Raw genomic sequence first — 27,937 nt, 5'->3', positions numbered from 1 at the left:
AGCCGCAAAAACATCTCACGTCTGAGCCGACTCGGTTTCGAAACGATGCGTTTCTAAAACACTTACAAGAAAATGGTCACTTACACGCGACCCCACTACCTCTCCGTCTAGACTGCTTCGGTCTTCCGAGGGCGCCTTGTTGAAGGGGGCATTCGTGGTACCTAAGGGCGAACTTTGTTCTTCTGTGCCCTCTCCCAATCTCCCCCTCTTGCTCGCAGCCCCAGAAGGCCCGAGGAAAGGGTCGGGTCGCTCAGAACGTGGTGGACCAGGCCCGCCACGACCATTATACCTTCCGTTCGCAGTTGGTTGTGTCACCGATGATTCATCCATTGTCCAACGTTGACGACGCAGCTGAGGCTCGGGTTTGAAAGAGCGTTGTGAAACCCCCCTTCTGCTGTACTGCATCTTCTTGTGTGGCTTCTTTCCCTTTCTGCCTCTACGCTTGTCTCAGCGGTCATGACTCTTTCCACGAGGCTGTGTCATTGATGGCACCCCTCAACCAGCGACTTTGTGCAGCAGCTCATGATTTCACATACAACCATTCTGACTGTACGCCAACTATTCGTATTGAGGCTTACAATCTCTCAAAGCGCGGATACATACGGACTCTCGGCGATTCCACCTGTTGGGCGATTCAGTATACCAGTCGGCGACAATGCACGGCGCCGTATATCTGCTGGTACTTGAGCCTCGCCCGTTTTTCAGATGGGCCATTCGCTCTGCACATATAACGACTGTGCCCCTTGTTCCTTGAAATTAGTCCCAGGATCATCGACTCGAGTTTCCTTACCTCTTCATTCCAACAGCAACAGGCACCATGAAAATATCTTCGGGTTTTCTCATTCTATTGCTTTCGGCATCAGGTGGCGCGCAAGAAGACAGCAATAAATCCGATGACTTTGTCTCATGGCAAGATTCTCCCAATCAGCGAGGTACGATGGATATCGTCTGGTCATGCTTGTTCACCGTCTTCATTTGTGTATGTACTTTTCAAATCGCCTATCAGTGTTCTGATGAGCTTTGGCGGACGCCCTGTATATCCCGACCTGATTGACTAATGCTAAAGGGAACACTAGGTTTGGACCGCCGTCCATCTCAACGTGCCGGCTCCCCCTGATACCGACACAATGTTCGCCTTGTGGCTGAGGAGGATAAAATGGGGTTCGCTCCCCTTCATTCTTGTTGAACGTCCAACTAACGCATGCCTAGTCGGAAACTGCTGCATGGTTCCCGAAATCGTTTTACTGTTAGCTGCCGGCCAGTGGTCCTTGGCTCGTGCTTGCTGGCGCGAAATGAGAGATGTCATCGCCGAGCTTGACGAGGCACATGAAATGGAGGCTGGCGAGAGACTGAACGCAAAGTCCACGGCTACCCCAACAATCGAGCTTAGGGGTCCCAATCTTGAACCTGATTCGGAAGAGGCACCGGAAGCAGAGAGGACACGACCAAAATTGCGCCGAGCTGAGACGTTTGAAGAGCTGAAAAGAAGGAAACATGATGAGAGGTGGACATTGCGGCATGCATTCTATGCCAACATGGGTGGCTTCCGGCTCAGAGACAGCACGGGCCAGGTGTACATTGTCACCGCCAAACACATCAACCACCTGGTTCGGAAGAGATACATCGACCTGCCCAAGATAACGCCCTTGGAAATCAATGACCGAAGCAAATCCGACAGTCTGGCCAAATTCTTGGCCATCTTGCAAGTGGGATCGCTTGCCATACAGGTGATCGCCCGAACCATCCAAAAACTGGAAACAACGACACTGGAGGTCACGACTTTGTCATTCGTTGTTTGTACGTTAGGCACTTTCATCGCCTGGTATCGGAAACCCTACGATGTGCAAACTTTTATTGTGCTCGATATGCCGGGCTATGCCATCGAAGACATCGAATTGAAATTCGTGGAGAGGAACGGCAAGCAGCGAGATTTGCTGCAGGAATATATCACAGGACATCAAACGAGTAACGTGGTCGACAACGATGGCAAACTCCTGGCGCCGTACAACAAGCTGACGATCATCGATGATGGCCTCCCGACATTTACCGCCTCATTCACCGACGTATATGGCCATTTCTGGGGGCGAAAACCCTATGATGCAAATCGAATTCGCAACGACCGCCTGCCGGTGATGGAAAAACCAGTCACACTTGTCTGCGCTATCACAACGCTTGCTTATGCCGGCCTTCATATTGCAGCATGGAATATACCTCTGGCGACCAACATTGAACGATTGCTCTGGCGGATCGCGTCCATTGTGCTGATAAGTTGTGTGGTCGTCTGGTTCTTCATGGACCACTTTGAGGAGTATTTGGCCCACAGAAGAGTCAAGAAGGGGAAGGTGACTGATGGAGTGATTGTCCCTTGGTGGAGAATCCCGGCATCGATCGCTGTGGCTTTTGTTTATGGCTTGTCTAGGCTCTATGTGCTTGTCGAATCATTTGCGGCGTTGAGGTGGATGTCGAAGTCAGCATACGAACAAGTAGACTGGGGGAAATGGGTGCCGCACCTGTGATCACCGACGGCGCTGAGACGGTTGCCAAAGTCAGCATACGAACCATTAGACTGGGGGAACTGGGTGCCGCACTTATGTTGGTGTCTTGATGAGGACAACGAGTGATGAGAGAGGAACCTTAAAGAGACGGCTAGTATGGGAATGGCGAATGATGAAGGAGTTCTGGGTGCACATATCTTGCCCTTTGGGATGGGTCGGGTCGATCTGGCGTTTGTTAGGATCCAGGGTTGTTCACTGGTCTTCTTTTAATGCTTCTGTTGTTGCAAATTGAGGCCTGCGAGTCATTCGATTTTGTGTCGCTTTTGTATTGCAGTAGTTGTAGCCTGCACCATCTTCCGCAGGAAACTCTTCGCAACACCTCCATCATCCCTGACTCCAGTCTGATCTTGACTGCATTGATTCTCTCTCATGAGGTGGCAGAAATCGTCAAACCTCCCAAGACATGACCTGCTTCTGGTATGGTTACCAGCCCATGGTCAAACCCGGCAGACTGCGCCACTCACTCGGGGCTAATCATGTACCTACACGCCAGTGCCTACCAGAGAATCAAAGACTTTACCGAATTCCGCAACAAATCCGACCCTCAGGTCCCAGGTCTGTCCTCAATTCTTGTCTCTGAGAGACCATGGACATCTCTTCCACCTGTCACTCCCGGTGCCATGGAGATACAGAATCATAATTACCATTTACCGCTTTTCCAACGGCGCCTATTGTCTTCTTAGAACAGCACCCGCCGCCTTCTTTTACCGAGGAAAATTTGCAAAAGTCTTGTGAATGTGAATCTAAAACAATGGATACATTCGGGGCCTTACTGTTGTGCTCGGCCCTATTCCTCGCGTGGGCTGGGATGGAACGATGGAAACGATGGAAGGTACAACATACTCGCATACCCGCGGCCCCATACAATTCTCATACGGGACGATATGTTTGGCTATCGGACTGACCTGGCTCCTTCAGGACTTGTCAGCGTTTGCATCCTCCAACGGCTGCAAACCAGCCCAGAGGCATTTACACAACCCGTGGTGGCTACCCTTTGGCCTGGACAAGTATCATCTATTGAATCCCTACTGTTTGAGCCTCATCCTGACAAGCCTAGAATGCTGCCGACCCTCAAAGCAGACCGAGCAGGTAGACTGCCGGCGTTCATGCTGCAAGAATTCGAGAAACATGGCCACACCTATAGCCAACGAGTGACCGGCCAGCTGGTGGTTTTGACCAGATCCCCAGCCAATGTGCAAACCGTGTGCAAAACCCGCTTCAAAGGTTGGTTGTGCGTCAACCTCGCACGACATAGCAGGTCGTACTGACCCTATCTTCCCAGACTATGAGATTGGGTCAGACCGTGCGGGAAACTTCGGCGCCCTCATCGGCCACGGTATTCTGGCCTTGGATGGTCGAGAATGGACTAGATCTCGCGCCATGTTGAGGTCTGTGGGCTTTCCGAGATCATAGGACGATACTGATATCAATATTGGTGTAGACCACATTTCACGAGAAACTTTGATCAAGACTTTGTACAATTGGAAGGCCACGTCCAGCATCTGCTGCGCCGGCTGAACGACGTGGCATCCAGGAACATGCCCGTCGACATTGGCGACTTGTTCCTGAAGTTGAGCACCGACTTCGCAACCGAGGCAGTCTTCGGGCACAGCACCGATTCCTTGCTCTTGGACTTGAAACACTGGTCAGGAGAGCAGGATAAAGGGAGCGCAGGAGATTTTTCTCTGGCCGTCGATCACGCTCTTCACATGCTAGGGCAGAGAGGTCAGCTCATCAACTTCTATTGGCTTCGCGATTCACCTCGATTTCGACGATCTTGTCGGACTTGTCAAGCATTCGTCAACCGATACCTGGAAGACGCACGACAGTCCCAGTCGCAGACGATCGTCGAAGACCTGGGAAAAGGAGGTACCACGTCGTTCATGCATTCACTGGTGGCCAGGGACAATATTCCCGCCGATGTCATAAGGGATCAGCTTTTGGCTTTGCTGGTGGCAAGTAGGGATACCTCAGCCTCATTCGCCTCATGGGTGATCTATGCCCTGGCCAGACATACCGAAGTCATGGCAAAGCTTCGGAGCTTGATCGATACTCACTTGCCCAGGGGTAGGCTTCCAACGGCGGCAGATATCGCCGCTCTCCCGTATCTCCGCCACGTCCTGAACGAAACACTGCGGATCTTTCCTGTGGTACCCCTGAATGGGCGTACGGCCAAAGTCAATACTATACTCCCAGAAGGGGGCGGTCCTGACGGCAAAAGCCCGCTGTTGGTACCGGCAGGCACCAAGGTGGCCTTCAACATTTATGCATTGCACCATCGACGAGATATCTTTGGGATGGATGCTGACGCGTTTCGACCAGAACGATGGGAAGAGGTTGGCGCTGGCACAGTGGGTGACTTCGAGGGAGCCTTCGTGCCCTTCATACTCGGACCCCGCGTCTGCCTGGGCAGTAAGTCACTGTCGATTAGCGTCGTTGAGTTTAGCCCTGAACAGACTGACAAAGTGTCCCAGAGAACATGGCAATGATGACCGTCTCCTATCTGATCGTCCGCATCCTGCAGAAGTTTGACCGCCTCGAGGCTGTTGACAGTCCCGCATCACAAAGCCTACCGAGGGATTCACGCAATTGGCCGAGTGAAGACACTCGATACGATATGGAGGATAAGGAGACAACCTTCAGCATCGGCGTAACGATGTCTCCTCGTGACGGTGTTTGGGTGAAACTGCGATCGGCAGGAGATACATAGGGGAGGATGATCCAACAATAAGGATACCGATGTTTCAGTGCATACCATATCTTTGAAAAGGGGATTTCTTGCTGTGCTCGAGTTCGAGTTTTCGCCCACATGCCAGGCGGGTGGACGGCACTCATGCTGCAGAGGCATGGCCGGCGACGCGACAGCGTCCACGCAAGAATGAGGAATTTTTGGTGCAGATGTTGTCATCTGGCACCATGGGCGCCCTGAACGAGAGCCTAGGCCAGTCCAGGTCAAGCCATCGCCAAAACCTGGATCTCCATTGGGCTTGAAGCTCCTGGTGGATTGCACCCTGGCCGCTGCGCCCCCCAAGGCCTGGGAGCGGTGGGCATCTCCACTGATGTCCCAAAACCAGTGATCAACGTCACACAAGCGGCCCTGAGCGTCCCCAGCGACCTCCCAAAATGGACGATACTTTCTTGCCCAGAGCAAAAACACACAATGAGGCTGGCTGGAGGCAATAAAACAATCTGAGAGGAACTTCCGACAATAAGGGGCATCGTGGAGTCCTCAGTGTCTGGAACGGCACATGGCCTGGCGATGGGAGAATGTTAGCCATCGCATGACCCAAGGGCTCATTGTTCCAGGCCTTCAGGATCGAAGTCTCGCCGAACTCAATAGCATTGGACACCCACCGCCCGCCGCGGCCCCCGAATCGAACTATGCGCTGAGACTCCCATCGGACAAGGGAGAATAGTAACAGCTAGCGCACCAGTTTGAGGCTGCTGTCATGCGGAGAAGGACCATGGACAATGATGGGCTCTATTTACGAACGCCTCCAGCCGGAATCCTTGGGGCGCTTCGAGTGGCTGCCGTGGTGAGATGGACTTGATGGATCTGCCATCAGCCTCGATCTCGCAAAGCCCTTTTCCTCAAAGCCTCCTGTGTGCTGTGGAGAGGCAGACAAAAACATATATACACGTGGTCCTCCCCAAGGGCTGCATCACTGTCTACTTGGTTCAACCATCGCCCATCAACCCAGCCCAGCCACCAACTTTGTTTCCCCCCAACCCACAGGACTGACACCCGGCACAGCCGCGCACACCCCTTCGGAGAGCAAAGACATCATCCGATCCCGCAAGTCATTCCACTGCTACTGGGTCCCTTGAACCCCCCGCATCGCTACCCAGTTTTTTGGAAGCAGCTGATGCAAGCGACGACGTCGACATTCCACCCCACTTGCTCGCACCACTCCCAACCTCAAGGGGTGGCCATATCAATGGCAGCATATCTGCTCGGCTTCGTCTTGTATGCTCTTCTCTCTCTCCCTGTCTCTCTCCAGTTCGACCACACCCTCGTTGTGCACTACCCATTGGCGACCATGATCAAGAGTCTAATGCGATTGCTCTTCAGCACCGGGTTCTCGTTTGAGAATCACCGAGACGACGATTTCTTCAACGAGCCCTCGACTATGCGGCCTCGATTGACTGCTGCAGCCGCCAAGGAGGATGGTTCCACGGAGCACCTTGCATCGCTGTCCTCGCCCTCGACGTACCAGGTGGTCGCCAGAGGTCTGCCCGGCGCAAAAATCCACTATGCAGCACCGAGTGCCTGACGACGTCACACCTTGACACACACACACACTCTCTCTCTCTGTCTCTCTCTCTTTTGCGACAGCATCATCCACAAGCTCTTGACCATGAGCAAGCACCATTTTGTCCTTTTCTCCTTGGTACCTAGATAGCATTGGGTGCGACACCATTTCCAGCCGAGGCAAACCCTTCCTGCGAGGCCAACATCTCGTGCGACAGTGGCCAAAACCCCTTCCCGAGCATGACGACTGCAACATTCTTGGAGCTTGGAGTGCAGCTGGTGGATCTGCCGGCACCACGGACGACCAACAACCACAACTAGACATTTTTTTCACGATCCCCGCCTTTCCAGCGCTACGACGGCAACAGTTGGTCATCCATGTTTCGTGGTCTTTGCGAGCATGGCACCACACTGGGACGCCACTGTCTCGCTTAGAGAGCTGGTATTCGCCCATTTTCTCGCATCCACCGCAGCCCTAATGCATTGAAAAAATACCGGTTGATTGACGCACGGACCTTTATCGACCACACACGCACACACACACACACACCACACACACGAATTTCCTTTCCGTTGTGAATCACGCAAAGCCACCAAGGCTAGGCTTCAGAGCACGACGACTTGACGATTGCATACAACCATGATGATATGATACCACACGATATGAGGCTGCCATGGATATGGCCCCCGGATTCCCGTCAGCGTGTTATGATGGCAGCCAGTATTCGATTCTGGGATTTAGAGGGCAGGGGAGATTCTGCGATTTGATTTGTTGGGGAAAAGATGGATGCGGAAATATAGGTAGTTTACGACGCCAATAGTATTCGATGTTAATTGCCTGAGTCTTGTCCCTATTGTACTCCTTTGTGTAGCCGATATTTGTTTGTGTGTGTGTGAGGCCGCGAGCCTGAGTAGACAGCCCAAAGGTGTGCAGCAACTGAACGCATGAAACAGAACAGAAACAGAGAGCATTGCGTGGCTGGGAGGCGCAGCACCACCACCACCACCTTGTTGCTGTTTTGGATGTTTCGAACTGCGCCAGGATCATTGTTGATGAGGCTGTAGACCTTCTTCTCTTCTCTTGATCCGTCCAGCCTTGCTCCCTCCAGAGCAGTCAACTAGTCAGCAGCCCTGCCCCGTCTCTGCGTCTGTCTCTGGCTCTATCTCTGCCTCAGCCCCCCTTTCCCCCCCAACTTCGCCCATGACAACGACTCTATATTCGTCGACACGTGCATCAGTTGAACGATCCCATCTCACTCGTCGCCCATCATGTCTCCACGTCCCCCGTTTCAGCCGTCGTTGCATCTCACCCGGTCAATAATGAGGAGCCGTTGTTGTAATAACATGACACCCAGCATTTGCCTAATACGGCCGTACCGCCCAAGATGCTTGGTTTGTGCTTTGTTCGTCGCCACTGGCTCAAAGATTGCCGTCCGGCTTCCCGTCCACATGGATCCTACGCTGTGTACACGAGGCAAGTGGTCCTCATTCACCAAGCCATTCATGAAGACCGCAAGAGGCCTGCTATTGGCGTGTCTGTGCGCCGTCGTCGGTCCTCCTGCAAGGCCATCTCCCCTTGCAGGCGCATTGTTCAGCCCTGATGACTATTGCCGTGTTCGGTAAGAGAGACTGTCGCGTTGGTGTCTTGAAGGTTTTCTTTTTGGTCATCATCCGCGCCTTTTCTGGTGATGAATATCGAAGAAGAGAGCGCTGTTGCTCTATCATTCACCAAGGACGAGAATACAATCTGCGTCAAGGAGTGAATGCGTTCATCCCTGCAACAAGGTAGAGGCTTTTCTATCTATCCTGTCTTTACTATTGCCGTCGTGCCAAACAACCAAGGAGGGCGCCACAGAGAGCACTGATCGAATAATAGCATTCGCACACCGCCATGATCTGACTCGCTCCTCAGGCGAATGAACATGCACTGACCCGTGGCCGTCCAATGGCTGCGCCCATGGCATTTCTCTTCGTGGACTCGTCACCAGCTACCACCGACGTAAGAGACAAGGAACTGATCCGAGCTGAAGCTCGATCTCATGCGGCGAAAGTCTCTCATCGCGCAAGTCGCCGGGTCGATTCCACTGGGCTTGCTCACGAGAAGGGTGCTGTCACTGTTCAGAAATTCAGGAAGCCGGCTTTCAACCAGCAAGACGCGATCGCATCCTCATGCCCCCATGTTACGGACGGCACCGGGCAAGAACCCAGGCCTCGTCCGAGTCGCGAACGAGGAGGTACGTCTTGCCATGTGCGACGCTGGCGTCTCGGATATCAGGATTCATCGAGACAACCTGACACTCGCACTGACTCTCTCCTCAGCAACAGGTCGACCCGCCACTCTCCTGAGAGTACTCGGACGACCATCCCGGTTTACAAGGGAAACTCTGACCCGTTCGACTGTACTGCCGTCCCATTCACCGCTTTGGACCTTTCTCTGGTCAAGGACGACCGGCAGAGTCTGGTTGACATCGTCTGGCCCGCCGAGATTTCCATGCGCAGAAACCACCCGGCCTTGCTGGACCGGATGTGGAATGTCATGCCCAGCATCCTCGATTCTGCCGCCGTCGTACACGCCGTCATCAGCCACGCGCACCACAGCAGGGCTTTGCGCCATCTTGCCTGGGGCCAACGCGACCACAGTGCGACCGTCCTAGCCGAGCAGCATAAGCTCCGGGCGGTGAGGCATCTGCGGCATCTCCTCGAGAGATACAGCCAACGTGGCGGTCTCGATGTGCTGCAACAGATCAGAGGTGCTTCCGCGCAGCTCGCGGCCTGCGGTGTCATTTCGGGAGATGCTGGCGCTGCGCAGATCCACTTCGCCGGCGTGAAGATGGCGGTCGATCGCTTGGGAGGCTTGAGGAACATGGGCCCCGGCCAGTCTGAGTGCCTGGTGTTTTCGCAGGTGGCGGGCGCCTGGTTCAACCGCTCCCGCCCGATCTTCCATCCCGACGAGTGGGATCCGGGGCCGTGGGCTGAACAAGGATTCGACTTTGGCGAGCTGCCCCCTTCAATGTCCGGGAGGAATCCTGCTTGCGTCTGCGGCCCCTGTCCTCGGCCATCGACCATATCCCCCGGCATGCAAGTTACCATCGATCAAGTCAGGGAGCTTTTGCGTGTTGAAGACCTCAAACTCGTCCTGGCGGCTTCGGGGGATGAGAGAGCCACGCAGGTGTTCCGCTGGTCAGGGCTGCGCAAGCTTGCCGTCCGGGCCCACAACCTGTGTTTCTGGTGCGACATCGACGAAGCCGTCAAGTCCACCGCGGGCGGTTGGCACCCAGGCGGCAGTTCCAGCAGCGGCACCATGGGGTATCGTCCGCCCGTGCCTTTCGACACGGTCCTTTGCCTGACGGTGCGCTGCTTCGACCGAGCCATCTTCGAAGAACACTATTACGCCGCCGCCGACGCGCCGTTTCGGCTGAGCCGGATCTTCCTCGCCGAAGTGGCTGGCTGCCTCCAGCGCCTGGACCCTCCGTTCCCTGACGTCGCAGGACCGCAGGGCGCGTCACCGCACGACCGGCGCATCCGGGCAGACGAGCGAAGGTACGACATGCTCTGGGTCTGCTCCGTCGGGGCACACATTGAGGAGCACCATCTCAGCCTGGCGGCCCGACAAGCTCCGCCCCTTCCATCGTCCTCGATCTCAGCCACCGGATCGCGACCCCAAGACACGACGGGTGGGAGTGGACTCTTCACGGCCGGATTCGCGAAGCTGGCACGGACGCTGGGCTTCGAAGGGTTCGACGACGTCGCGACCTTCCTGGCCGAGAGGTACTTGTACTGTCCGCGCCTCCAGGATGCGACGTTGAGGAGGCTGCTTTGACGCGGGACTCCTCTGAGTTTATATATAACGGGCCAAAAAAAAATGGCCCTGTCTAGGCCTGTGGCCTCCATGCTCAGCTTGTCCCCGCGGTGGTCGAGGAATTGGACAAAAACCCTCAGCGAGAAATTTCGAGGGATACCGACTTTAAGTCTAGTCAGTGAGGCAGATTTCCAGGCCGCCGTCGGAAACTGTGCCTTGGGTGTCGGGGCTCTCACTCTTGCGCGCTACTTCCTGCTGGATGGGAGAGGGGGGGATGAATACCTTGTATACCCTACCCGCTTCCTGCTTCCCGCTTCCCGCATCGTGGAATCAGGCCTCCTTTTTGGTCCCGGCCCAGCCTTCCATGGTAGTAACAGGCAAATATATGCGCGAACGTGGGGGCAATGTCGGCGTCCCAGCAGAGAGTGCGGAACGACCCAAGCACACCGTCGCACTCGCAGCAGCATCAGCAGCGCATAATTGGACACCCCGTAAGGAACGCCGCCTTCACAGCTGAGCGGGCCTGGTCGCCACGAGGAGGACATACTAGAGCCTAATACGAGGAGATAGATGGTGAAGCGGCAGGGAATGGAAGGAGACTAAGATTATATTTGCCGCGAGCCATGGTATGGCATTGCCTGCGCGGAAAGGGGATGGGAGTCGAAAATCTTCGTAACATCATGCATGCCCTGCGAGTTTCTGCCCGTCACTCTCAAACTCCGTCACCTCGACTTTCCCAAGACCCTTTGACAACGAGAATGCTACATATGATACATCCCACTCCCACTCCCATCCAACATCCAACATCCAATGCTCGGACAGATTCCAACAATGGCTGCCCAAGGCTAGTATATGCCAGTTTTCTATAGCGTCTGTTCTTACAAACGAACTTCGCGGACTCCGATGTGCCGAAAGAGCGACTTCCTGCTTGCCTCCCGACCATGTGTCTCGCTGAAGACCAACTAGCTATCCAAGCACCGAGAAGACAAAAGCTGCATTGTATATGGAATGACGATAAATTGAACGAGTCTGGCCGATATATCGAATGGTGCTTGCTCAAAGGGGGTACCGAGACCCCAGGACGGGCGATCCTGAGTGTCGGCTTTTCGACGTCGGGCCCGGCTGATCCCATGCAAATGTGAGGACATGGCGATCTCTAAGTTATCCCGGAACTGATGACGATAGATCATGGCGGACCGTCAAGGACCACGTGAGGGAGCAGCGCGTGGCATGGCCTTGGAACCACTCGTCAAGCGATTCCTGGTGCAGGCTCTGGAGGACACAAATCGCCTGATGTAAAGGTCAAATGTCGTAACTTCGTCTCGCTCGTTCATTGCACATCAAGTAGCCAACACAACGCTGGTTGGCTTGCACAGCTCCCTCGGGAAGTAGCAGAAGGGTCCGATAGGGCCCAGCTCGTCATGATCCCATTGCGTCCACAGCCCAAACACGCCCCCGGATCTGATGCCCCCTGGCTGGACACCTTCCAACTGCCACTGATCATGGCCGGCGTAGTTGATGATGAATTTCCACCTTACCTCTCGTCCACCCGGGACAAGGCTCGCACAACCTCTGACTCCGATGGCCGGGCGGTGCATCGAGGTGTGGCTGTGGGAAACGCCAGAGAAGTGTAGCACGGGTAGGTCAGTAGACGCGGGAAGCGATGTCGCCAGGCGTGGATCTGACGCAACGGTGTCGTCGAGCCGGAGTTCGAGCCTCATCAGTTCGCCACAGTCTTCGGGTTCGTCGTCCAGGGTCGGCTGAGTGGCGATGTCATTATTCCAGGTGTTAAATGCGACGAGGTCATTGTGGTCGATCCAAGAGTAAGTCCCCAGCCACGTCCCGGTGACCCGGGCCCAGTCATTGGGGCTGGTCGGGTCGGCCAGTGTACGGTGCGGCAGAGAATAACAGAAACCTTGAGGCAGGGCGAGGCGGCCTTCGACACACATGGAAAAGTTGCGGCTGATGACGCTGACTATCGCCTCGAGGAGCGACCAGTCGACCGTGCCGCTGCCATCTCGCCGAAAGGGGCTGTATTCATTGTCCGGTCCGCTCATACTCCAATTGTACACTTTCCGCCTGGCCGCACCTCTAGCCCGGTGCTCGATGCGCTCACGAGTAGTCAGACCGTAAAACACATGGAGCCTTGAGGCGGATTCGGGCCGGTTCTGGTCATTTGTGCTCGCGGCCATGCTCCTGGTGAACCGCAGTGTCGCACCCAACAGACGCTCGTCAGATCTGGCGTGCCGCAGCGTCCTCTGCATTCCCGTATCGTGGATGAGACTTTCGATGCCATCTCGATGGGCGGTCAGGGCGGAGAGGACTTGGAGGTTCAGTGAAGTTGTCCGGTCGTCCTCTCGGGGAACTTTGCCACTAGCAATGTCCCGAGCATTGAGTTCGAATTTGGCCGTGTCGCGGATGTCGAGTAGGGTGGTGAGATAGGCTTCAGCCTGACTGTCAAACCCACACTGTTTTGACTGGACACCTCGCAGCGCCATTAGTCTTGTATAAAGTTCATGGTGCCAATCCCACTGGCGCTCTGTTGCCAGTGGCGTGTGGCCGGGCATCATGGACCAAGCATCATTCGGATCATCAAAGACATGCAAGAATGCAGCTCTCCAGAGAGTCTGGTTTTGAGGACGCACAAAGTCATGTGCAGCCTTGCAAGTTCGACCCAGACGGACAATGTCCGCAGGGGGCAGATACGACGAGATATGTTCTAGGATTTCCTTGGGCAGATCTAGGAGCTGCATGGCTAGGCTGGAGAGGGAGCTCCTGAGATTGAGGTCCAAGTGAACAGATGGCAGAGAAGTGATGGCAAAGGGAGGACGGAGAGGAATGAGGTAAAAAGTAGGTTGCTAGATCGCCAGTATTCGACTTCGCCAATCTCTCAGCAGGGCAGCGTGGCCATTGCTCACTGCCCCTCACTTGGCTGCTTCGAGCCAAATGTTTCATCCCTGGCAGGGAACCCAAGCCTGTCAGTGGGTGTCACAAACAACAATATGGCGCCGTGGATGCAAGGGGGATTGAAGAGCAGGAGGCTGCGCCGGGCGCAGAACTGATTGAACGCTCAATGGCCACCAGAGCGCATGATCGCCATCTAGCAGCTGTGGGAATGGTGAATTGTAGGTAGAGAAATAGGTAGCTGTCGGGGTGGTTGTTTAGGCCCCCGTGCACCGCCATGCCTCAAGACACGCCGTCAAATTCCCCCTTCCAAGACACCAACAAACGCTGCCACCACTGCCAATCTCACCCCCAGCTCGCCAGTAACCGCTCGCACAGCCGCAACGCAGTCGCATCCAACTCTTCTGCCTCGCATCCTCATGTGGAAGTCCTGCATGCATATTAAGAGGTACTGTCAATATCGCAGCATCTCCTGACCACCTTCGCCCGCCAGCTCTTCCTCAAAAGCCCTTCCACCCACCCCACAATCTGTGTCGATTCCACCCTAGAGACTCTCCCCCATCCACCGCTACCGCCTACAATGCCTCTGAGAGACTTGCTCAAGAAGAAGGACAAGATCGATAGTGATGTCGCTTTTCAACCGCCTCCCCTGCCTCAGGCGACCGAATTCACCTTTGTCCGCACCGACACGCATACAGAAGAATACATCAAGCCTCCTGGATTTGAGGATGACCCAGAGCTCGCTGCGTCCGTCGAACCCAAGAGTCCTTCTCCATCGAGACGCTCATTTGGTCGATTCCGAAAGAGCCACAGTCCCGGTGCTGCCGACGTGTCTTCCCCAGAGAAAGAAAAGAAGGAACATCGACGCCTGTCTGAGCGGCTGCATCTGAATAGGGATCGTTCTGCGAGCACGAGCTCGGTCAATCTGCCTTCTGATCTCCCCGAAATTGACGAAACATATGCCGAATCTGGTGATCGTCAAGAGACAGAAGCGAAGTGGGAGGAACGTGCGACCATTTTGGCGAGCAAAAGCCCTGCCATGCCAGCTCATTCTTTGACAGGCGAGCTAGAGACGCTCAATTTGGGCCTCCCTGGGCAATCTCCATCGCGGCCTCGAAGCATAAACGACCCAGAGAGCGACATTGACATCCAGAAAGCAATCCAGCTCCACGAGTCTGGTGACCTCAAGGAGGCAACCGAAATGTTCCACCAACTTGCAGAGTCAGGCAACGTCTTATCCCAAGTCCTCTACGGCCTGTCGCTGCGGCATGGCTGGGGCTGTGAGCCTGATCCTGCAAAAGCAGTCACCTATTTGTCAGCTGCAGCGTCCAACTCTGCCACCATTGAATCTGATGCTTTGAAAGCCGGAATGAAAAAGGGAGGCGCCGCCAAGGGCGAGCTGGTGCTTGCAATCTTCGAGTTGGCAAACTGCTTCCGCCACGGCTGGGGAGTTCCGGTCGACAAAGTTGCAGCAAGGCAGTATTACGAGACGGCGGCAAATCTAGGAGATACGGATGCCATGAACGAAGCTGCGTGGTGCTACCTCGAAGGATTTGGGGGCAAAAAGGACAAGGTGAGTTTCCGCGCTTTTTTCTTCCTCAAAGCTTTGCTTGGAAGCCCAAAATACCGCAGGCGCCTTGGGATATCTGCGTCTCTCGATCAACGCGTACCCCCCCCTTTCCCTCTTGACACGTGATGGACGGCAGCGGCGGCGGCAGCAGCAGCAGCCCAGCTGAGCCTCATCCGCCCCCGAAAGCGGTCCGACCATGGAGGTTCGGGTGTAACGCAGTCTGACCCATATCGGGAGTGCTATTACTTGGAGGGGGCCCTTCTGACACAAACTTGGGCGTCGTGCGGCCCCCAAATACGCGAAATACCCAAATACAGCTCCCTCTCAATGGCAGCTTCACTTTGGGCAGCAATGCAGAAGGCCCTCGTCCACTCAGCAGCCAGCCTCAGCCCCCTTGTCCCCGTACCTTGCATTAGTCTCAAGTCATGCTGAACTCCGCGAATCACGATCGATGTTTCTCTCGGAGAAATATATGGCTACTAACACATGGGGCTTGCGACATAGTTTAAAGCGGCACAACTTCTCAGATTGGCCGAAAAGAATGGTGCAAAGACGTTGGGAAATTCCTGGTAAGTCATGGTCTCATGTCATTTTGTCCCAGAATTGCCTATCACCCGATCACCTACGCCCCTCGCCTGGGCCCTTCATCACACCCGCTCTGCCTATTTTCACACGAATTGGGTCGAAATTCCGGCGGTGTCCTATACCTCGATGCCAAGAGATGCCTGATTGGCGGTCAAACTTTGGAGACACTTATGCGACCTGTTCGGCGACCCGGTCCTCCACCATCAACCCTGCGAAATGGTTCGTGCTCAACGCTCCAACTCTCAAAGGCGAGGTGGCTGGGCCGCAGTCCTCGATGAGGCGTAACAATCCAAGGCATTGAACGGACCGGCTCTTGACCTCAACGAGAACGAACAATGTTTCATTAGTGACCCGGACAAAGAGCGGTGATGCGTGACTATGTGCTGACGTCTTGGTGTTTGTGATTGTCAGGATTTGGAAGGAGAAATATGATCCACCAAAATGAGACCGTGGCCTTGACCATCCTCAGTAGCATGTCGAGGTCACCTTGGACGATGGCCTGATGATCTCTCGATCCAGAAACCAGGAAAGCTGCGCGATATGACTCAAAATCGAGACGAGGGAGCCGATGAACCCGACAACAGATAAGCAAAATGAATAATGACCTTGCCCACGACTGGCTGCTTGGGGCCTATCTGCCCTGTTCTTGCATCCCTCGCCTGCGGTCTGCCCAGGCAACCCAGATCGGGCGACAGCTCTACAGTGCTCTCCTGTTGCCACTTGTTGATATCTAACTTCAGAAAGGATTCGACCCGTGAAACGCCCAGGCACAAGGGTAGACATGGGCAGCGCCACGGCCCTTTCCCTGCAATCTAGGTCAAGTTGTTGGTCAGCCGTTGTGGAGGTGGGTGAGGCCGTGCCTGCATGACGCAGGGGACTTGGAGGGAACTGTGTCTCTTCTCGTCCCTTAGTCCGGGGATGAACATCTGATCACGATGGTCCGTTCTGGCCGCGCGGTTCTTTCAGGACACGAAAGGTCCCATCAATGTTGCCTTTCCTTGGTCAGACCGCGGACCATTGAAGTTTATCACGGCCATCACCGAAGAGTGGTGCCCGTCGACTTGGTTGAATATGGATGGTCAAGCTCCAAGCGAGCAAGCTCGGTGAAACAAGAGACGTCAAAGCAAGGCAAAGCACATGCCCGTGACAGAATGTTCACACGGCTGGCCGCCCGGCGGGTTTGGGCCCTCGAAATCTTCGAGCCTGTTTGGCTTCCTTTCTCGACACCCAGCTCTAGAGAGATGGTCTTATATTGGGATACGATATAGAATTCAGAACACTTTGGATTGTCATTGAAAGAGCTCGCAAGTGGGCCTCGTTTCCCATTCCAACGATCCTATCTGCTGTGCTCGAGACACTGTGCTCGGTGCCCTTTCCTGTGTCTTATTCTTGCCCGAGGCATGTTTATACGGTTGCTATATGAGAAGGCGTTATAAAACTGTACGTCTGGTCGTTTTGGTCGTAACATCGTTGCGAAGGCTCTTGATTTGCCCTCAAGTTTCATCCTTTCATCGATCCATCCACCCAGCCCAGCCATATCTGTGGCTTATTTCCCTGTGCTCGGTCCCTATCCTTTCATTTGCTCCCTTGGAGCGTCATCTGGTCCAATAAAGCCGTTCCCTTTGTCGGGTCGTCTTTCTCCTGATAACTCAGGCCTCATGGTTTCCTGTCGTTTCCTCCCCCTTGTATCTTGCTTGTCTCCTTCCCCTTTCCCCACCTGAACCTCATGACTTTGTCATAGCTATGTGTATGTGCAACTTTCCACCACCCTCTCCCAACTTCAATTCCATCCCGAAATAGTTAAGAACGCAGGAAGCATAAAAAGGAAAGAATTTTTTTCATGTCATAGGCAGGCCGTTAAAAAGTTTCTGGGTCATCATAAAAATCAAAAAAAAAAAAAATCATGTCGTAATCCTATCGTATCAACTGATTCCCAGATCCCGATTCCAAAAAAAAAGTATCCCTAAACTGTTGTGAAAGAGATAAGGAAATTGTGCCCTGAAGCATATGAGTCTTTTCGCTTTCGTAGGTTTGTGTTTGGTCTTCATCATCAGACCCTGTTCCGTCTGAAGAGGGAGAGAATGTAGCTCCACAAAAAGAGAGAGAGAGAGAGAGAGAGAGAGACGACGACGAATAGAAAGAACCATAAAGGGAAAGATTTTCCACCACTCCGAACAAGAAACCCCCTCTGTGATGAGAGAGAGAGAGAAAGTTCTGGTTCGGATTTGTAACAAATTTTCTCGTGCCGGTCGTTCCAGAGAGATCGTAGAGCCTTTCCTGGAGAGTGTGTCTGGCTCTTTTACTCGACCCTGGCTATCATTTCGCGGAAATCTCGTAGGACTTTCTCGGGGACGCGGTCGAGGAGCACGCTCCGTTCCCGGGCTTTGCCGCCGAGGCCGCTCATCTTCTCGAGGCCGTCCCTCTCAGCTTGCATGTCCGCGAACAGTTGTTGCAGTCGGGTCGGTTTGACTTCGACCACATCGTCATCGTCGTCGAAAGCGCAGTCGGGACTGCTAATGTGGTTGTAGGAGGCGGCGGAGAGGGAGAAGGCCGCGGCAGCTTGTTGGCGGCGAGATGGCGTGGTGAGGGACGCGTGGAGATTGCCGAGTGGAGTGTCGGAGGGCTGAGGGGTCATGCCAGACACACCCGAGAGTGCGTGGGGAAAGCCGTTGTTGTCTAGCGAAGGGGCGGGCCGGCTGGGGAGAACCTCGTGTGTGACCTCGGGCCCGGAGGCAAGGACCGCCTGGAGCACGTTGCCGGCCTCAGCGCGATATTCGTCGGAGAGAGCAGGCATGTTGGGTGCCACGACGGCAACAGAGGACGCGGCACTGGCGGCTCGTGATCCGGCTTGCGACATGATGAAGGCGCCGGACAACAAGCACATGTAAAAAGTCTCCCAGCTGAAGGTGGCGTCGACCTTGACATCAGACTTGGTGGTAGTGTTCGGCTGGGTCGAAGAGGTGGTAGGTCTGGGGGTGGCTTGTCGCTGCAACGACTCGGATTCCTCCATCTTCATGTCTTCGTTGCCCATCAGGCCGAACTCGTCGTTCCACTGGTCCTCCAGCCCGAGATCCTTGAAGTTCGAAAAGTCGTGCGAGAAGGCGTCCGACGGGTTGGGGGCATAGGCACGCGCATGTTGGTTGCGTTCGAGTTCCCGGACGGTGTCCCTCAGGATGGTGTTCATTCGTCGAAGCTCGCCGGTCTCCAGAGTCGACGTCCGAATCAGATCCTCGTTCTGATACTTCAGCTCCGAAATACACTCCTCGAGCCGCTGACGTTCGAGGATCCACTGTTGTCTTTCATGGTTGAGAGCGTTCTCGAGTTGGCCAATGACTTCCTCCAGGTCGTTCTTCTGGCTGATGAGAAGCTTCTTGTCTTGTTCCAACTTCTCGGCATTTTGCTTCTTGCGCATGCGAGAATCCAGTCTGCGGAAAAGATGGTTAGAAGGCCAACGACGACCGAAGGGGTTAGGGATGATACATACGCGGCTTGACGATTTCGCAGCAAACGTTTCTGCTGTTTGAGCTCCTTCTTCTCCTCCTCGTTGGTGGTCGAGTTGATCAAGGCGTCAATGGTGTTGATGTTTCGTTCGGGAGGGATCTCGAATTTGGCATTCTTCTTCCTGATACCGTCGGACCTCAGCACCAGCAGTGGGGACGCAGGTCTGTATCTGTGTCGTAGCATGCGACTCGACTCGGCAGCATCTGACGAAGTGGTCGAAGCCCATCCGCCTTGACTGGACTGCGGCGACATGGAAACGGCAGAGGCAGGGTCTTGCTGCGGGAAACCCGAAAAGGTGACTGGGCCCCCGGTATATTGAACCTGCTGCTCAAAAGGCTCTTGCACCGGACCGAAGAAGGGGGTGGGAGTGCTCGCTTCAGACCGCCCGGACAAGTGCCACGGTTGGTTTGGCATGAAGCCGGGACCGCAGTTTGTAGGGTTCATCTGACTGAAGAACTGGCCATTGGGGGTTGACATTGGGAGCGAGCTTTGCGAGTAATGGCGGACGGGGCCCATGACTCCATGCGGCCTCTCCTGCCAGACATGGGCAGATGCGGGATAGTCATCCTCCAGCTTGGGGACTGAAGGCCGTCGATTGTCAGAGGCATCGGCAGCAGCTGCCATGTCGGCGGGGGTGGAGGATTCAAAGACCTTGTCGTCGAGGATCGAGGAGGAATCGTCTTCGGTGAGAGCGGGTTTGACGTCCTCAGGCCACTGAGGCTGCCCGTAAGGGTAGTAAGTTTGGGGCTGATATTGCATCGCCATAGGTGCGACAGAGATGGCAATCGACGATAAATTGGTTTTTGTTGTTGTGCCGATAGAATGGATGGACTAAGTGGCGGTGAGCGAAAAGGTGGGGAAAAGGCACTTGGTGGGAGGGTGTTGGGTTTTCTCTTCACAACGAAAGTGTCAAGTCTTCAGCAGTGGGTGAGAGAGCCAGCCGCAAAGAGCATATTGATAGTGTTTGAACTTCAGAGTCAAAGAGTATGTCAGATGTTCAGAGATGGAAAGGGAGGAGGGAGATGCAGCGGGTTTAGTACTATGTATTGCGAGCAGGACCAAGCAGCACTGGTCCGGTACAATACAATACCAGTGGGAGAAGAGGCGGAGGGGCAAGGGATCCAAGATCAGAAACATGGAGCCTGACGAGGAACCGTCAATGCCCCATTTTCCGGTCTTTGGACGGGTCTGGGACGGGTGATGTGAGAGGCAGGGAGGGTGAGAGGAGCGACGAGTTGCAACTGGACCGAGGGAGGGAATCGACCAAGAGGGAGAATTCCTGGGTGGAGAGAGTGAGGAAGAGAGGAAGAGGGCGCCGGAAAGGTCTCCAGTCTGAATTGGCCCTTTGCCAGGGCCCTTTTTTCCCCCTTCCACACACGCACAGTGAGAGGGGAGAGAGGGAGCGTAGCAAAAAGCAGCGAGGAGGCCCTCGAACAGGACACGAGGAGAGAGGAAGCCATGGTTGGGCGGACGAGATGGAGCCAGGGTATGGATTGGATGCTCTGCGAATCCCCAAGCACTGGCACTCGGGGCTTGTGCTTTTTTCCCTTTTTCCCCCTTCTTCACCTGCCGTTTGGTCTGCTTCGTTTTTTGGGCAGCGATTGTCCCCCAGTGCCAGTAGCAGTGGCCGGAGTCGCGGTGCGTGCAGCGTGCAGGAAGTTTGCTTGCTCCCGCGCCACGAGACTGGCTGCCAGCGACTCCGCCCAACGGCCACCCTTCATGCGACCACCTTTTAGGTCGCTTCAGCTTTTCAGCTTTTTTGCCCTCTGCTTGACTTCTCCTGATTAGGCACGAATGGGATCTCGTCCGCCTCAGAATGTGAGCACCCCGTTGCTCCCCTTTGCCGAATCGAGCCCACGAGAGTGGTCCTCACCCGTGGTCCTTTGGTGGCTTTGGCGGGTGGTGTCTGAAGCGACCAGCAACCAGCAAACCAGCAACCTGCGACCCCCGAGCCCTCGAACCTCGCCAGCCGGGCCAGAAAGAGCATGATGAGGCCAGAGGTCAGAAGACAAAGAGACGGACCAGTGACCCAAGAGGAGATGCGGATGACCAAGAGGCCAAACCGCGTCCCATTCCGACCATGACAATGCTCAGAAGTGATGGTCCCAGATTGTACGCGACGTGACCTGCTCAGCCGATGGCCTGCGTGCCTGGCGAGCTGGGAAAAACAAACAAAGATGGCGGCATGGGCCTTGCTTCCCGGGGGCTGGCTTCCAGGCCACTAGGCTTAACTGTTTGCTCTCTAGGCTCGGTTCGCTTCCCCCCTTGTGGTTCTTGTAGCGATGGGCGGCGCTGGGGGGCTGGGAGCATTGTGCTCGGCCGGCACGGGCCTTGACTCGTAGCTGCACATCACATCACGCTTGCACTTGTCCTTGTGAATCGCCCTCCTGACCTTCCTGTCCAGGCTGCGGCGATTTGGGGGGCCACCGATCCATCCCTCAGCTTGGCAACGCAGCGAGCCGATGTCAACAATAAGTGGCACAGTCTGACGAGAAATACACAGAGAAATGATTCATTATTGACTGAAGAAGGTAACCATCATTGAAAAGGGCATTTATCCTGTCCTTAGGCATGATGGTATCCTTACCCTTAATTAACAACATAAGCTATTTGATCTGGGGGGCCACTTCGTCGCTATTGAGTGACTGGTTAGATTCCGAGATGGCGTCTATTCTCTGTCAGACTGTGCCATTTTTTCCCTTCCAGGGCCTAGACAGATCTCGTCTGTCGATCTCCCAACGCTCATCAATCCATTTCGAAGCGAATCCATCACGGCATTCTTTTCACCTCTACTACAAGTACAAGTCCTGCTTTTGCTTATGCTTTCAGTAAATTTGTCATATCCCGGTCCCCTCTGGCCATCTCCCGATTTCCTCGCTGCCGCCGCAACCCTAAAGCCCCCCAGATGTTGACCGCCCACAGTCCGGTGATCCTCAATCTCATGATTTGCTTCTGCACTGTGTCCTCGAACCTGACCGCCCTCGCCCTCAATCCACACTAGCTGGAAAAGGTCTCACTGGAGACTCTGAATAGAACAGAATGTTTGCGGGCCCTGACCCCTGCATCTCTCGCTGCATGCTGGACACTGGATGCTGGGAAGGGCGAAGCCCAACACAGACCACCAAGGTTCGATGCCCAATCCCATGGCCACTCACGTGACGCCCACAGGCATTCAAGGTGCCGCGTCAAAGCCCACGCCCAGTACACGAGAGAAGATGTGACCCGCTCGATTACCAATGTGCGCTCATGCTTCAACAGGGCCCTTTGGACATGAGTTTGGACGACGAGACGGAAGCAACCGCTACCACCGACATGGGCTATATCCGCCATTGCATACAAATGAAGTGAGAAGAAAAGAAGGCGAACTCCGTATCCTATCTCAAGATGCCTGGCCTCTTCGAGTGGATGCGTGGGATATCCGTGGCCACTACACCCATATCCTTCTGTGAGTCACGTCAGCACCCATTCGACACCCCCAGCCACGCTGTTGGCAGCAGCGAAACATTTGCAGGGCTGTGAAAGTTGGAGGTTGGCCGTCGGTCTCCTACGACAGTTGATGGACTTTATTCGGGGACTTGTCCTTTCCGGCAAAGACTGTGTGTCCTCGGTACAGCTTATCGCGCAGTATTGTTCTGCCTTCTCGTCTGCCACAGCGTACGTTTCCTCGTGACGAGTAGATCTACGCCTCCTACATGGCGACTGAGGTGGGATTGGGCTTCCCCCTTTGCCCCCTTATGCGCTGTTTCTTGCTTCCGAGAAGCCTCCTGGAAGTCAATGCTGGCCACCCGCCATTCGTTGGACATTTGAACAATGAGCTTCCCGCCCAGCATTGCCTTCTCTACTGTGCCGAATACATTCACAAATCTTTGTAGTTGTTGATTATCGAGCTGGGACGGCAAGAACATTCGTTTTCAGTGGCCCAACAAGATCCCTCAAGTGTTTTTTATGGGGCAATACAGCGATCAGCTTTCTGCGCCGTGGATTCGCTATTGAGAGAGACTGCTAAACAAATGTAATCGGTTACAGACACTCAACGCCTACAATTTCAGAGCAGCGATGATCGGACCTCCAGGCCCTCCCTGCACCAGAGCAACCCTTTCGAATCCGTCCTTCTTGAAGTTCGGCAACATGACTCTCGAAATACCGCCGTTCCACTCTCCGATCTTCATCAGCTCCTTGACGATGTTGCGATGAGGGATCTTCTTCGACTTGTTCGGGCCAGCACGAGGCTTGACAGTCTGAACCATGGGATCGTACTTGACGATCAACACATCATACACCATATCCGCTTCTGGTACCTCAGACGCGAGCCTCAGCTCGTTTCCCACCCGGTCAATGCCGAGCGCCCAATTCATCCCATTTCGCAGTTCCATCGCTTTCATGATGACCTGGTCGATATTCTCCTTTGTTGCCCCAATTCCATCAGAGGCGCCATCGACCACGATCTGCGGCGTGAAGAGACTATTTCTTCCCCACTTGGTTAGGTACTGGCGTTGTCTCGAGTCCCATTGTGTCGAACCGAACGTGTCTTCCCACCCGCTGGATGGGTTCCAATACGTCACATCGTACGTGAGAAGCAGGAGGTTCGGGTTGTTCGTTGCATCTTGAATGAGTGGAAGAGCTGGTGGGCAGGACGCACACCCCTGAGACTGAAAGAGCTCCACAACGGAAAGGGGCATGATCTCGACGAAACAGGCCTGGGTGTGAGTGTGGCCTTGATCAAGAGACATCACACAGGCGAGTGGTGCCTTGCGCTTCTTGAAGAGGCTGAAGAAGGAGGCCATGGTCGAAGTGTTGGATCTAAAATGGTCGCTTTCCGTGAAGAGGACAGGCAGTGAGGAAATCCGAGGAATGGCTCAAGATGAAAGTACCAATGTCAATGGACGTGAGAAACAGATGTGCGCGAACTCGGTACTTATAATTCTACAACCATCACTACCTGCCGGCCACGATTTGAAACACACCGGGCGATGCCCTGCCTCCTGAGATCAATTCCAATTGTACACTCAAAGCCTCCGGCCTACAGCCCCCAGAAACACCCTTGAGGGCGATACGACCAAGACCAATTACCGCTCTCGATCTCTCTTTGCCGAGTAGAATTCGACTCAGGCCTCCCGAGCTTAAGAGTCGGTTCCTACATGGATCATCTCAAACAAGCAGCCTAGGCTTGCAGTGTACAACACTGTTCGACTTGTCTTGACCATGAGTCCAATCCAAGGAACAGCCTCACACGCCTACGGACACCCAAATAGGTAAGATCCGCTGAAAGCACTAAACTCAGTCGGGTTATATTCCTCGAGATGCGAGATGAGCACTACGGGCATGCTTGATGGGAGCATGCCAATCATATGAAGTTCAGGGGCTAGTTCATGAGAAGCCCCTTCGCAGCCTCGCATCTCGAAAAGAGGCCGACTTTCAATTCGACGACCACTTTTAGGAAATGCTTGCGACTCTCAGCTCGTCAAGCAATCAAGGGCGAGGAGGGTTTGATTAGCACCGCCGTGATTGTGCAAAGGTGCTCAATTTGGGGGGGTATCATCCGCTATACACAATCGCTGCCACGCCTATCAAACACGACAAAACAGCCATCAACACTAGAAAAAGACTGGAGACACCACATCTTCAGAAATCATCGTAACTCTTGGCATAATGCATATCCTGCTCAATCCATCACATCTCGCCCCTTTCCAACATCTCCGTAGGCTCAGCTCAGGCCTCCCCTTCGTCCACGATACCTCGTTTTTCCACAACGTGTCCGTACAGCCTCCCTGCCTGGGCTTGCGGGTGCTTGGCCTTTTCCTCAGGGCCGACCACCATCTCCAAATGGCCTGGGTACGTCTCCCTCACAGTGACGACCTGCCTCCATGTTTTCGCCGCTGTAACCCCTGCACAAGTGTCTTGCAACCTGGGTGAGGGCGTCGAGTTCATTGCGAGCGTTATCAACTCTGCGACTGTGGTCCAGGAGGTCACCAGCCCTTCCTTCAGGATGACGACCTGATAGATGACGAACAGGGAATGGATGGCAGCAACAGCGACATGAATCAAAAGGACAATGATTCCAAACTGGACGGTCTTGGAACCTTCCCAGCGATAGCCGTACCCGTAGCGGTCAAACACAGGGTCAATGCGAAGCCAGTTGCGGACATCGGCGGCAGTGGAATTCAATACGGTGTCTTCACCGCCTTGTGCAGTGCTGACAGGGAACCTGCCCACAAGACTTCCGTCCTCAGTCTCGTTGGTCAAGAACATGGAAGCGGAGTAAGGGTACAGTCCGTTACCAGCGATACGGGCCAGACCATCGGTGATGACGCCTGCTAAGATGGTTGATATCATCGTGGCACGGCTCTGACGGACCTCGTCATCAGTGAGGTTTGCGTTTGCGCCCGTCTTAGCGCTTCCGACAAATGGTGATTTGAAAGCGTTGAGCACTTCGTCCGTAACCCGGTCGTCCGGGAAGACTGCTTGTTCAAGCATGCCTACAAAGGCAGGGGTGTCTCCTGTAACAAAAGTGATGTTCTGGTTGATGGCGTTAGCAAAGTCCATGTCGATGGTCATGTTCCTGATGGGTTGATCGACCGCGGCATTTTCGTGAGGCAGCGAAAGGCAAGTGTTGGCCAATTTGCCTTTGACGTTGAAGGCCACCTGATCGCTGGTCCGTGGTTCGTAGAAGACATCGACGGGAACCCATTGGGCGTAGATGCTACAGGCATGGATCTCTGTTGCTTGCCTCAGCTGATTGTTATCGTCCACTTGGATATATTCCCAGGGAACTCTGACCGCCGCACCGATGGCTGGATTGTCCGCCCCCGCTGGCATTTGAACCCAGTCGAATGTCGTGTCGTTGAGGGTACTGTGGTATGGCAAGATGTAGTCCTTGCTGGGAAGCTGCTTGTCGGGTGTGAAACTGGGAAAATTGACATGGGTGCGGGCTTCGACCTCGGAAACATTGTAGAAGTCGAACCCGTTGCACATGACTTCGACCTTGGGTGCGTAGATGGGCCCAGCGAGACTGAGCTTAGGCTGTGCAGTCATCAGAGCAAGACCCTGCCAGTTGTTCTGGGCGAACGTCCAGTAAGCCGTCAATGCTCCGGTGATGAAGCTGTTCAGCGACACGCCGGATGCCCTGCCGTCGAAGTCGCTGGTGCAACTCTGCGTGGACAGCACTCTCCGAGTATCTCCGCGGGCGTCAGGAAAGCTGATGTTGGAACCAGCGCTGGAATTGGCAAACAGCAGATTGCCTACCCAGCTGTAGGTGTCTCTGAAGCCTCCGGCCGGACAGGCGTCTTGCTCGGTGGTCGTTATCGCAGCAGTAACGCAGTCGATCCCTGAATCAGGAGCATTCTCGCTCGCACGAGTCACGGCGTCTGGCCATAGGACAGTACTCTCGTTGAAGATGTAAAAGGGGAGCACATCATTGTCGAAGGGCTTGTCCACGCTGAACCAGTTGAGGGACGGGATGACTGCAATGGCGGAAGACGGACCAACCAATGTCGCTAATAATGTAGCCAGCACGGAGAGCAGCCAGAATCGCCAGTAGTGCGCCTTGCCCGTCCAAATCGAGGACCAGAAGCCCTTTGTCCGCATGTAGTCCCCTGAGCCGATCGCGAAACTGTTGGCGAGCATTCCCAACGGCAGTCCATGGTTGCCCACCAAATGTGCCTGGGCGACGTGCATGACAATCGTCCCCAATGAGGCAACCAGGATCAACTCATGGAGCTTGGCCGCTAGCTGGAGGGCGTTCATTGCGCCGCCCTGGGTGATGCCGGGGAGGATTTCGACATTTGGGTCCATCAGATCCATCCAGTACCGATTGCGGAAACTCAACTGGATAACTGCTACCGTGACCGCGCTGGCAACCAGATGAGGTAGCAGCTTGTGCGAATTTGGCCAGAACCCTCTGCGGATTGCTTCTTTGGGCCCCTCGAGGGACTGGCCGAATGTCGGGGCAGGGTTCGGAGTCGATACATCGCTCAGTTCGATCTTCTCGTACTCGATGAACCTCTCCTGCGGACTGGACAGACTCTGAACAGTATAACTTCTTTTCGCGGCCGGGATGATAGGATCGAGGGATTGCTGGGAATCGAGCGCAGCCGGTTCTCCGACGACATTGAAGAGTTTTCCATACAAAGAACGAGAGGCTCGGCGGCCCGCGCCGATGTGATTCATCGTGAAAATAAAACAAAAAAACAAAAAGAGTGTGACTTGGTAAACGATTATGCTGAAGAATGGTTGCCCGCCACAAATAGAAGCAGAAATGCCCGGAGTATATGCCTCTGGCACCACGACGGAAATATACTTTGGGAGCGTGCCATGAGCGTTTGAGGGCAGGGGTCGTCGCACAATGAAGTGGCTAGAGCATTTATCTCGACGACAGTCAGCAAAGACGCTCGCCCTGGAAAAGAGTCAGCCCAGTGAATAGCCCCTCATATTGCGACATTATTGATATGCTGAAGACGCCACGAAAGGGTTCAGGCCCAGGTCCCAAGGGGCGCCATCAGCCTCACCAGGCGAGAGGATCCCACATAGCTCTTTACAAAGACACAGGCGTGCCAGGGAATGGACGATGAGCGTGAGAAGCGCTCAACTCGACCCAGTTTCGAAACTTAGCGAGCGAGCAAAGGAGGTCGTGGTAAGCACTAAGGCTGTTTGCCAAAGGTGGCCCACGTTTCAACTTGGGCCTTGCGCAGAGCACCGTCCTAACCGTCCCCTCGGGAGAGATTTGCGGTTGCCGGAAAGAGCATGACTCTGGTGATCCGAAGGCATCGTGGATA

The 27,937-nt window shown here is 54.6% G+C and overlaps 8 protein-coding genes across 10 annotated transcripts; 5 read left to right on the top strand and 3 right to left on the bottom strand.

The window, feature by feature from the left end:
• Nucleotides 1–38: 38 nt before the first annotated feature.
• On the top strand, nt 39–2,810 carry PV07_02934. Of its 2 annotated transcripts, XM_016389587.1 has the most exons (3): nt 39–979; nt 1,077–1,161; nt 1,210–2,810. In XM_016389587.1, exons 1-3 carry the CDS (start codon nt 818–820, stop codon nt 2,514–2,516), a joined length of 1,554 nt encoding a protein of 517 aa, XP_016251489.1. In that variant the 5' UTR covers nt 39–817; the 3' UTR covers nt 2,517–2,810. The 2 variants fall into 2 exon arrangements, with proteins under 2 accessions (XP_016251489.1, XP_016251488.1); XM_016389586.1 differs by having other exon boundaries at nt 1,077–2,810.
• A 496-nt stretch (nt 2,811–3,306) lies between these two features.
• PV07_02933 (uncharacterized protein) lies at nt 3,307–5,265 on the top strand (the record flags this gene model as incomplete). Its single annotated transcript, XM_016389585.1, has 6 exons — nt 3,307–3,387; nt 3,474–3,562; nt 3,613–3,779; nt 3,838–3,943; nt 3,997–4,967; nt 5,030–5,265. 6 exons carry the CDS (start codon nt 3,307–3,309, stop codon nt 5,263–5,265), a joined length of 1,650 nt encoding a protein of 549 aa, XP_016251487.1.
• Nucleotides 5,266–6,493: 1,228 nt separating this feature from the next.
• Nucleotides 6,494–6,829, top strand: PV07_02932 (uncharacterized protein; the record flags this gene model as incomplete). Its single annotated transcript, XM_016389584.1, has 1 exon — nt 6,494–6,829. One exon carries the CDS (start codon nt 6,494–6,496, stop codon nt 6,827–6,829), a length of 336 nt encoding a protein of 111 aa, XP_016251486.1.
• A 1,824-nt stretch (nt 6,830–8,653) lies between these two features.
• Nucleotides 8,654–11,441, top strand: PV07_02931 (uncharacterized protein). Its single transcript, XM_016389583.1, has one exon. It carries the CDS (start codon nt 8,753–8,755, stop codon nt 10,625–10,627), a length of 1,875 nt encoding a protein of 624 aa, XP_016251485.1. The 5' UTR covers nt 8,654–8,752; the 3' UTR covers nt 10,628–11,441.
• On the bottom strand, nt 11,198–15,105 carry PV07_02930 (uncharacterized protein). Its single transcript, XM_016389582.1, has one exon. It carries the CDS (start codon nt 13,357–13,359, stop codon nt 11,947–11,949), a length of 1,413 nt encoding a protein of 470 aa, XP_016251484.1. The 5' UTR covers nt 13,360–15,105; the 3' UTR covers nt 11,198–11,946.
• Nucleotides 13,815–17,058, top strand: PV07_02929. Of its 2 annotated transcripts, XM_016389581.1 has the most exons (3): nt 13,815–15,083; nt 15,585–15,649; nt 16,077–17,058. In XM_016389581.1, exons 1-3 carry the CDS (start codon nt 14,091–14,093, stop codon nt 16,108–16,110), a joined length of 1,092 nt encoding a protein of 363 aa, XP_016251483.1. In that variant the 5' UTR covers nt 13,815–14,090; the 3' UTR covers nt 16,111–17,058. The 2 variants fall into 2 exon arrangements, with proteins under 2 accessions (XP_016251483.1, XP_016251482.1); XM_016389580.1 differs by having other exon boundaries at nt 13,815–15,649.
• Nucleotides 16,921–20,532, bottom strand: PV07_02928 (uncharacterized protein). Its single transcript, XM_016389579.1, has 2 exons — nt 19,150–20,532; nt 16,921–19,090 (listed from the first exon to the last, which is right to left on the bottom strand). Exons 1-2 carry the CDS (start codon nt 19,929–19,931, stop codon nt 17,965–17,967), a joined length of 1,908 nt encoding a protein of 635 aa, XP_016251481.1. The 5' UTR covers nt 19,932–20,532; the 3' UTR covers nt 16,921–17,964.
• A 4,108-nt stretch (nt 20,533–24,640) lies between these two features.
• Nucleotides 24,641–27,867, bottom strand: PV07_02927 (uncharacterized protein). Its single transcript, XM_016389578.1, has one exon. It carries the CDS (start codon nt 27,330–27,332, stop codon nt 24,876–24,878), a length of 2,457 nt encoding a protein of 818 aa, XP_016251480.1. The 5' UTR covers nt 27,333–27,867; the 3' UTR covers nt 24,641–24,875.
• Between the last annotated feature and the right edge of the window lie 70 nt (nt 27,868–27,937).

This window comes from Cladophialophora immunda (genome assembly GCF_000835495.1).
Source record: "Cladophialophora immunda strain CBS 83496 unplaced genomic scaffold supercont1.2, whole genome shotgun sequence".
Classification (NCBI taxonomy): Eukaryota; Fungi; Ascomycota; class Eurotiomycetes; order Chaetothyriales; family Herpotrichiellaceae; genus Cladophialophora; species Cladophialophora immunda.
The sequence above is the reverse complement of the archived record's forward strand: the minus strand, read 5'-3'. Positions and strand labels throughout refer to the sequence as shown.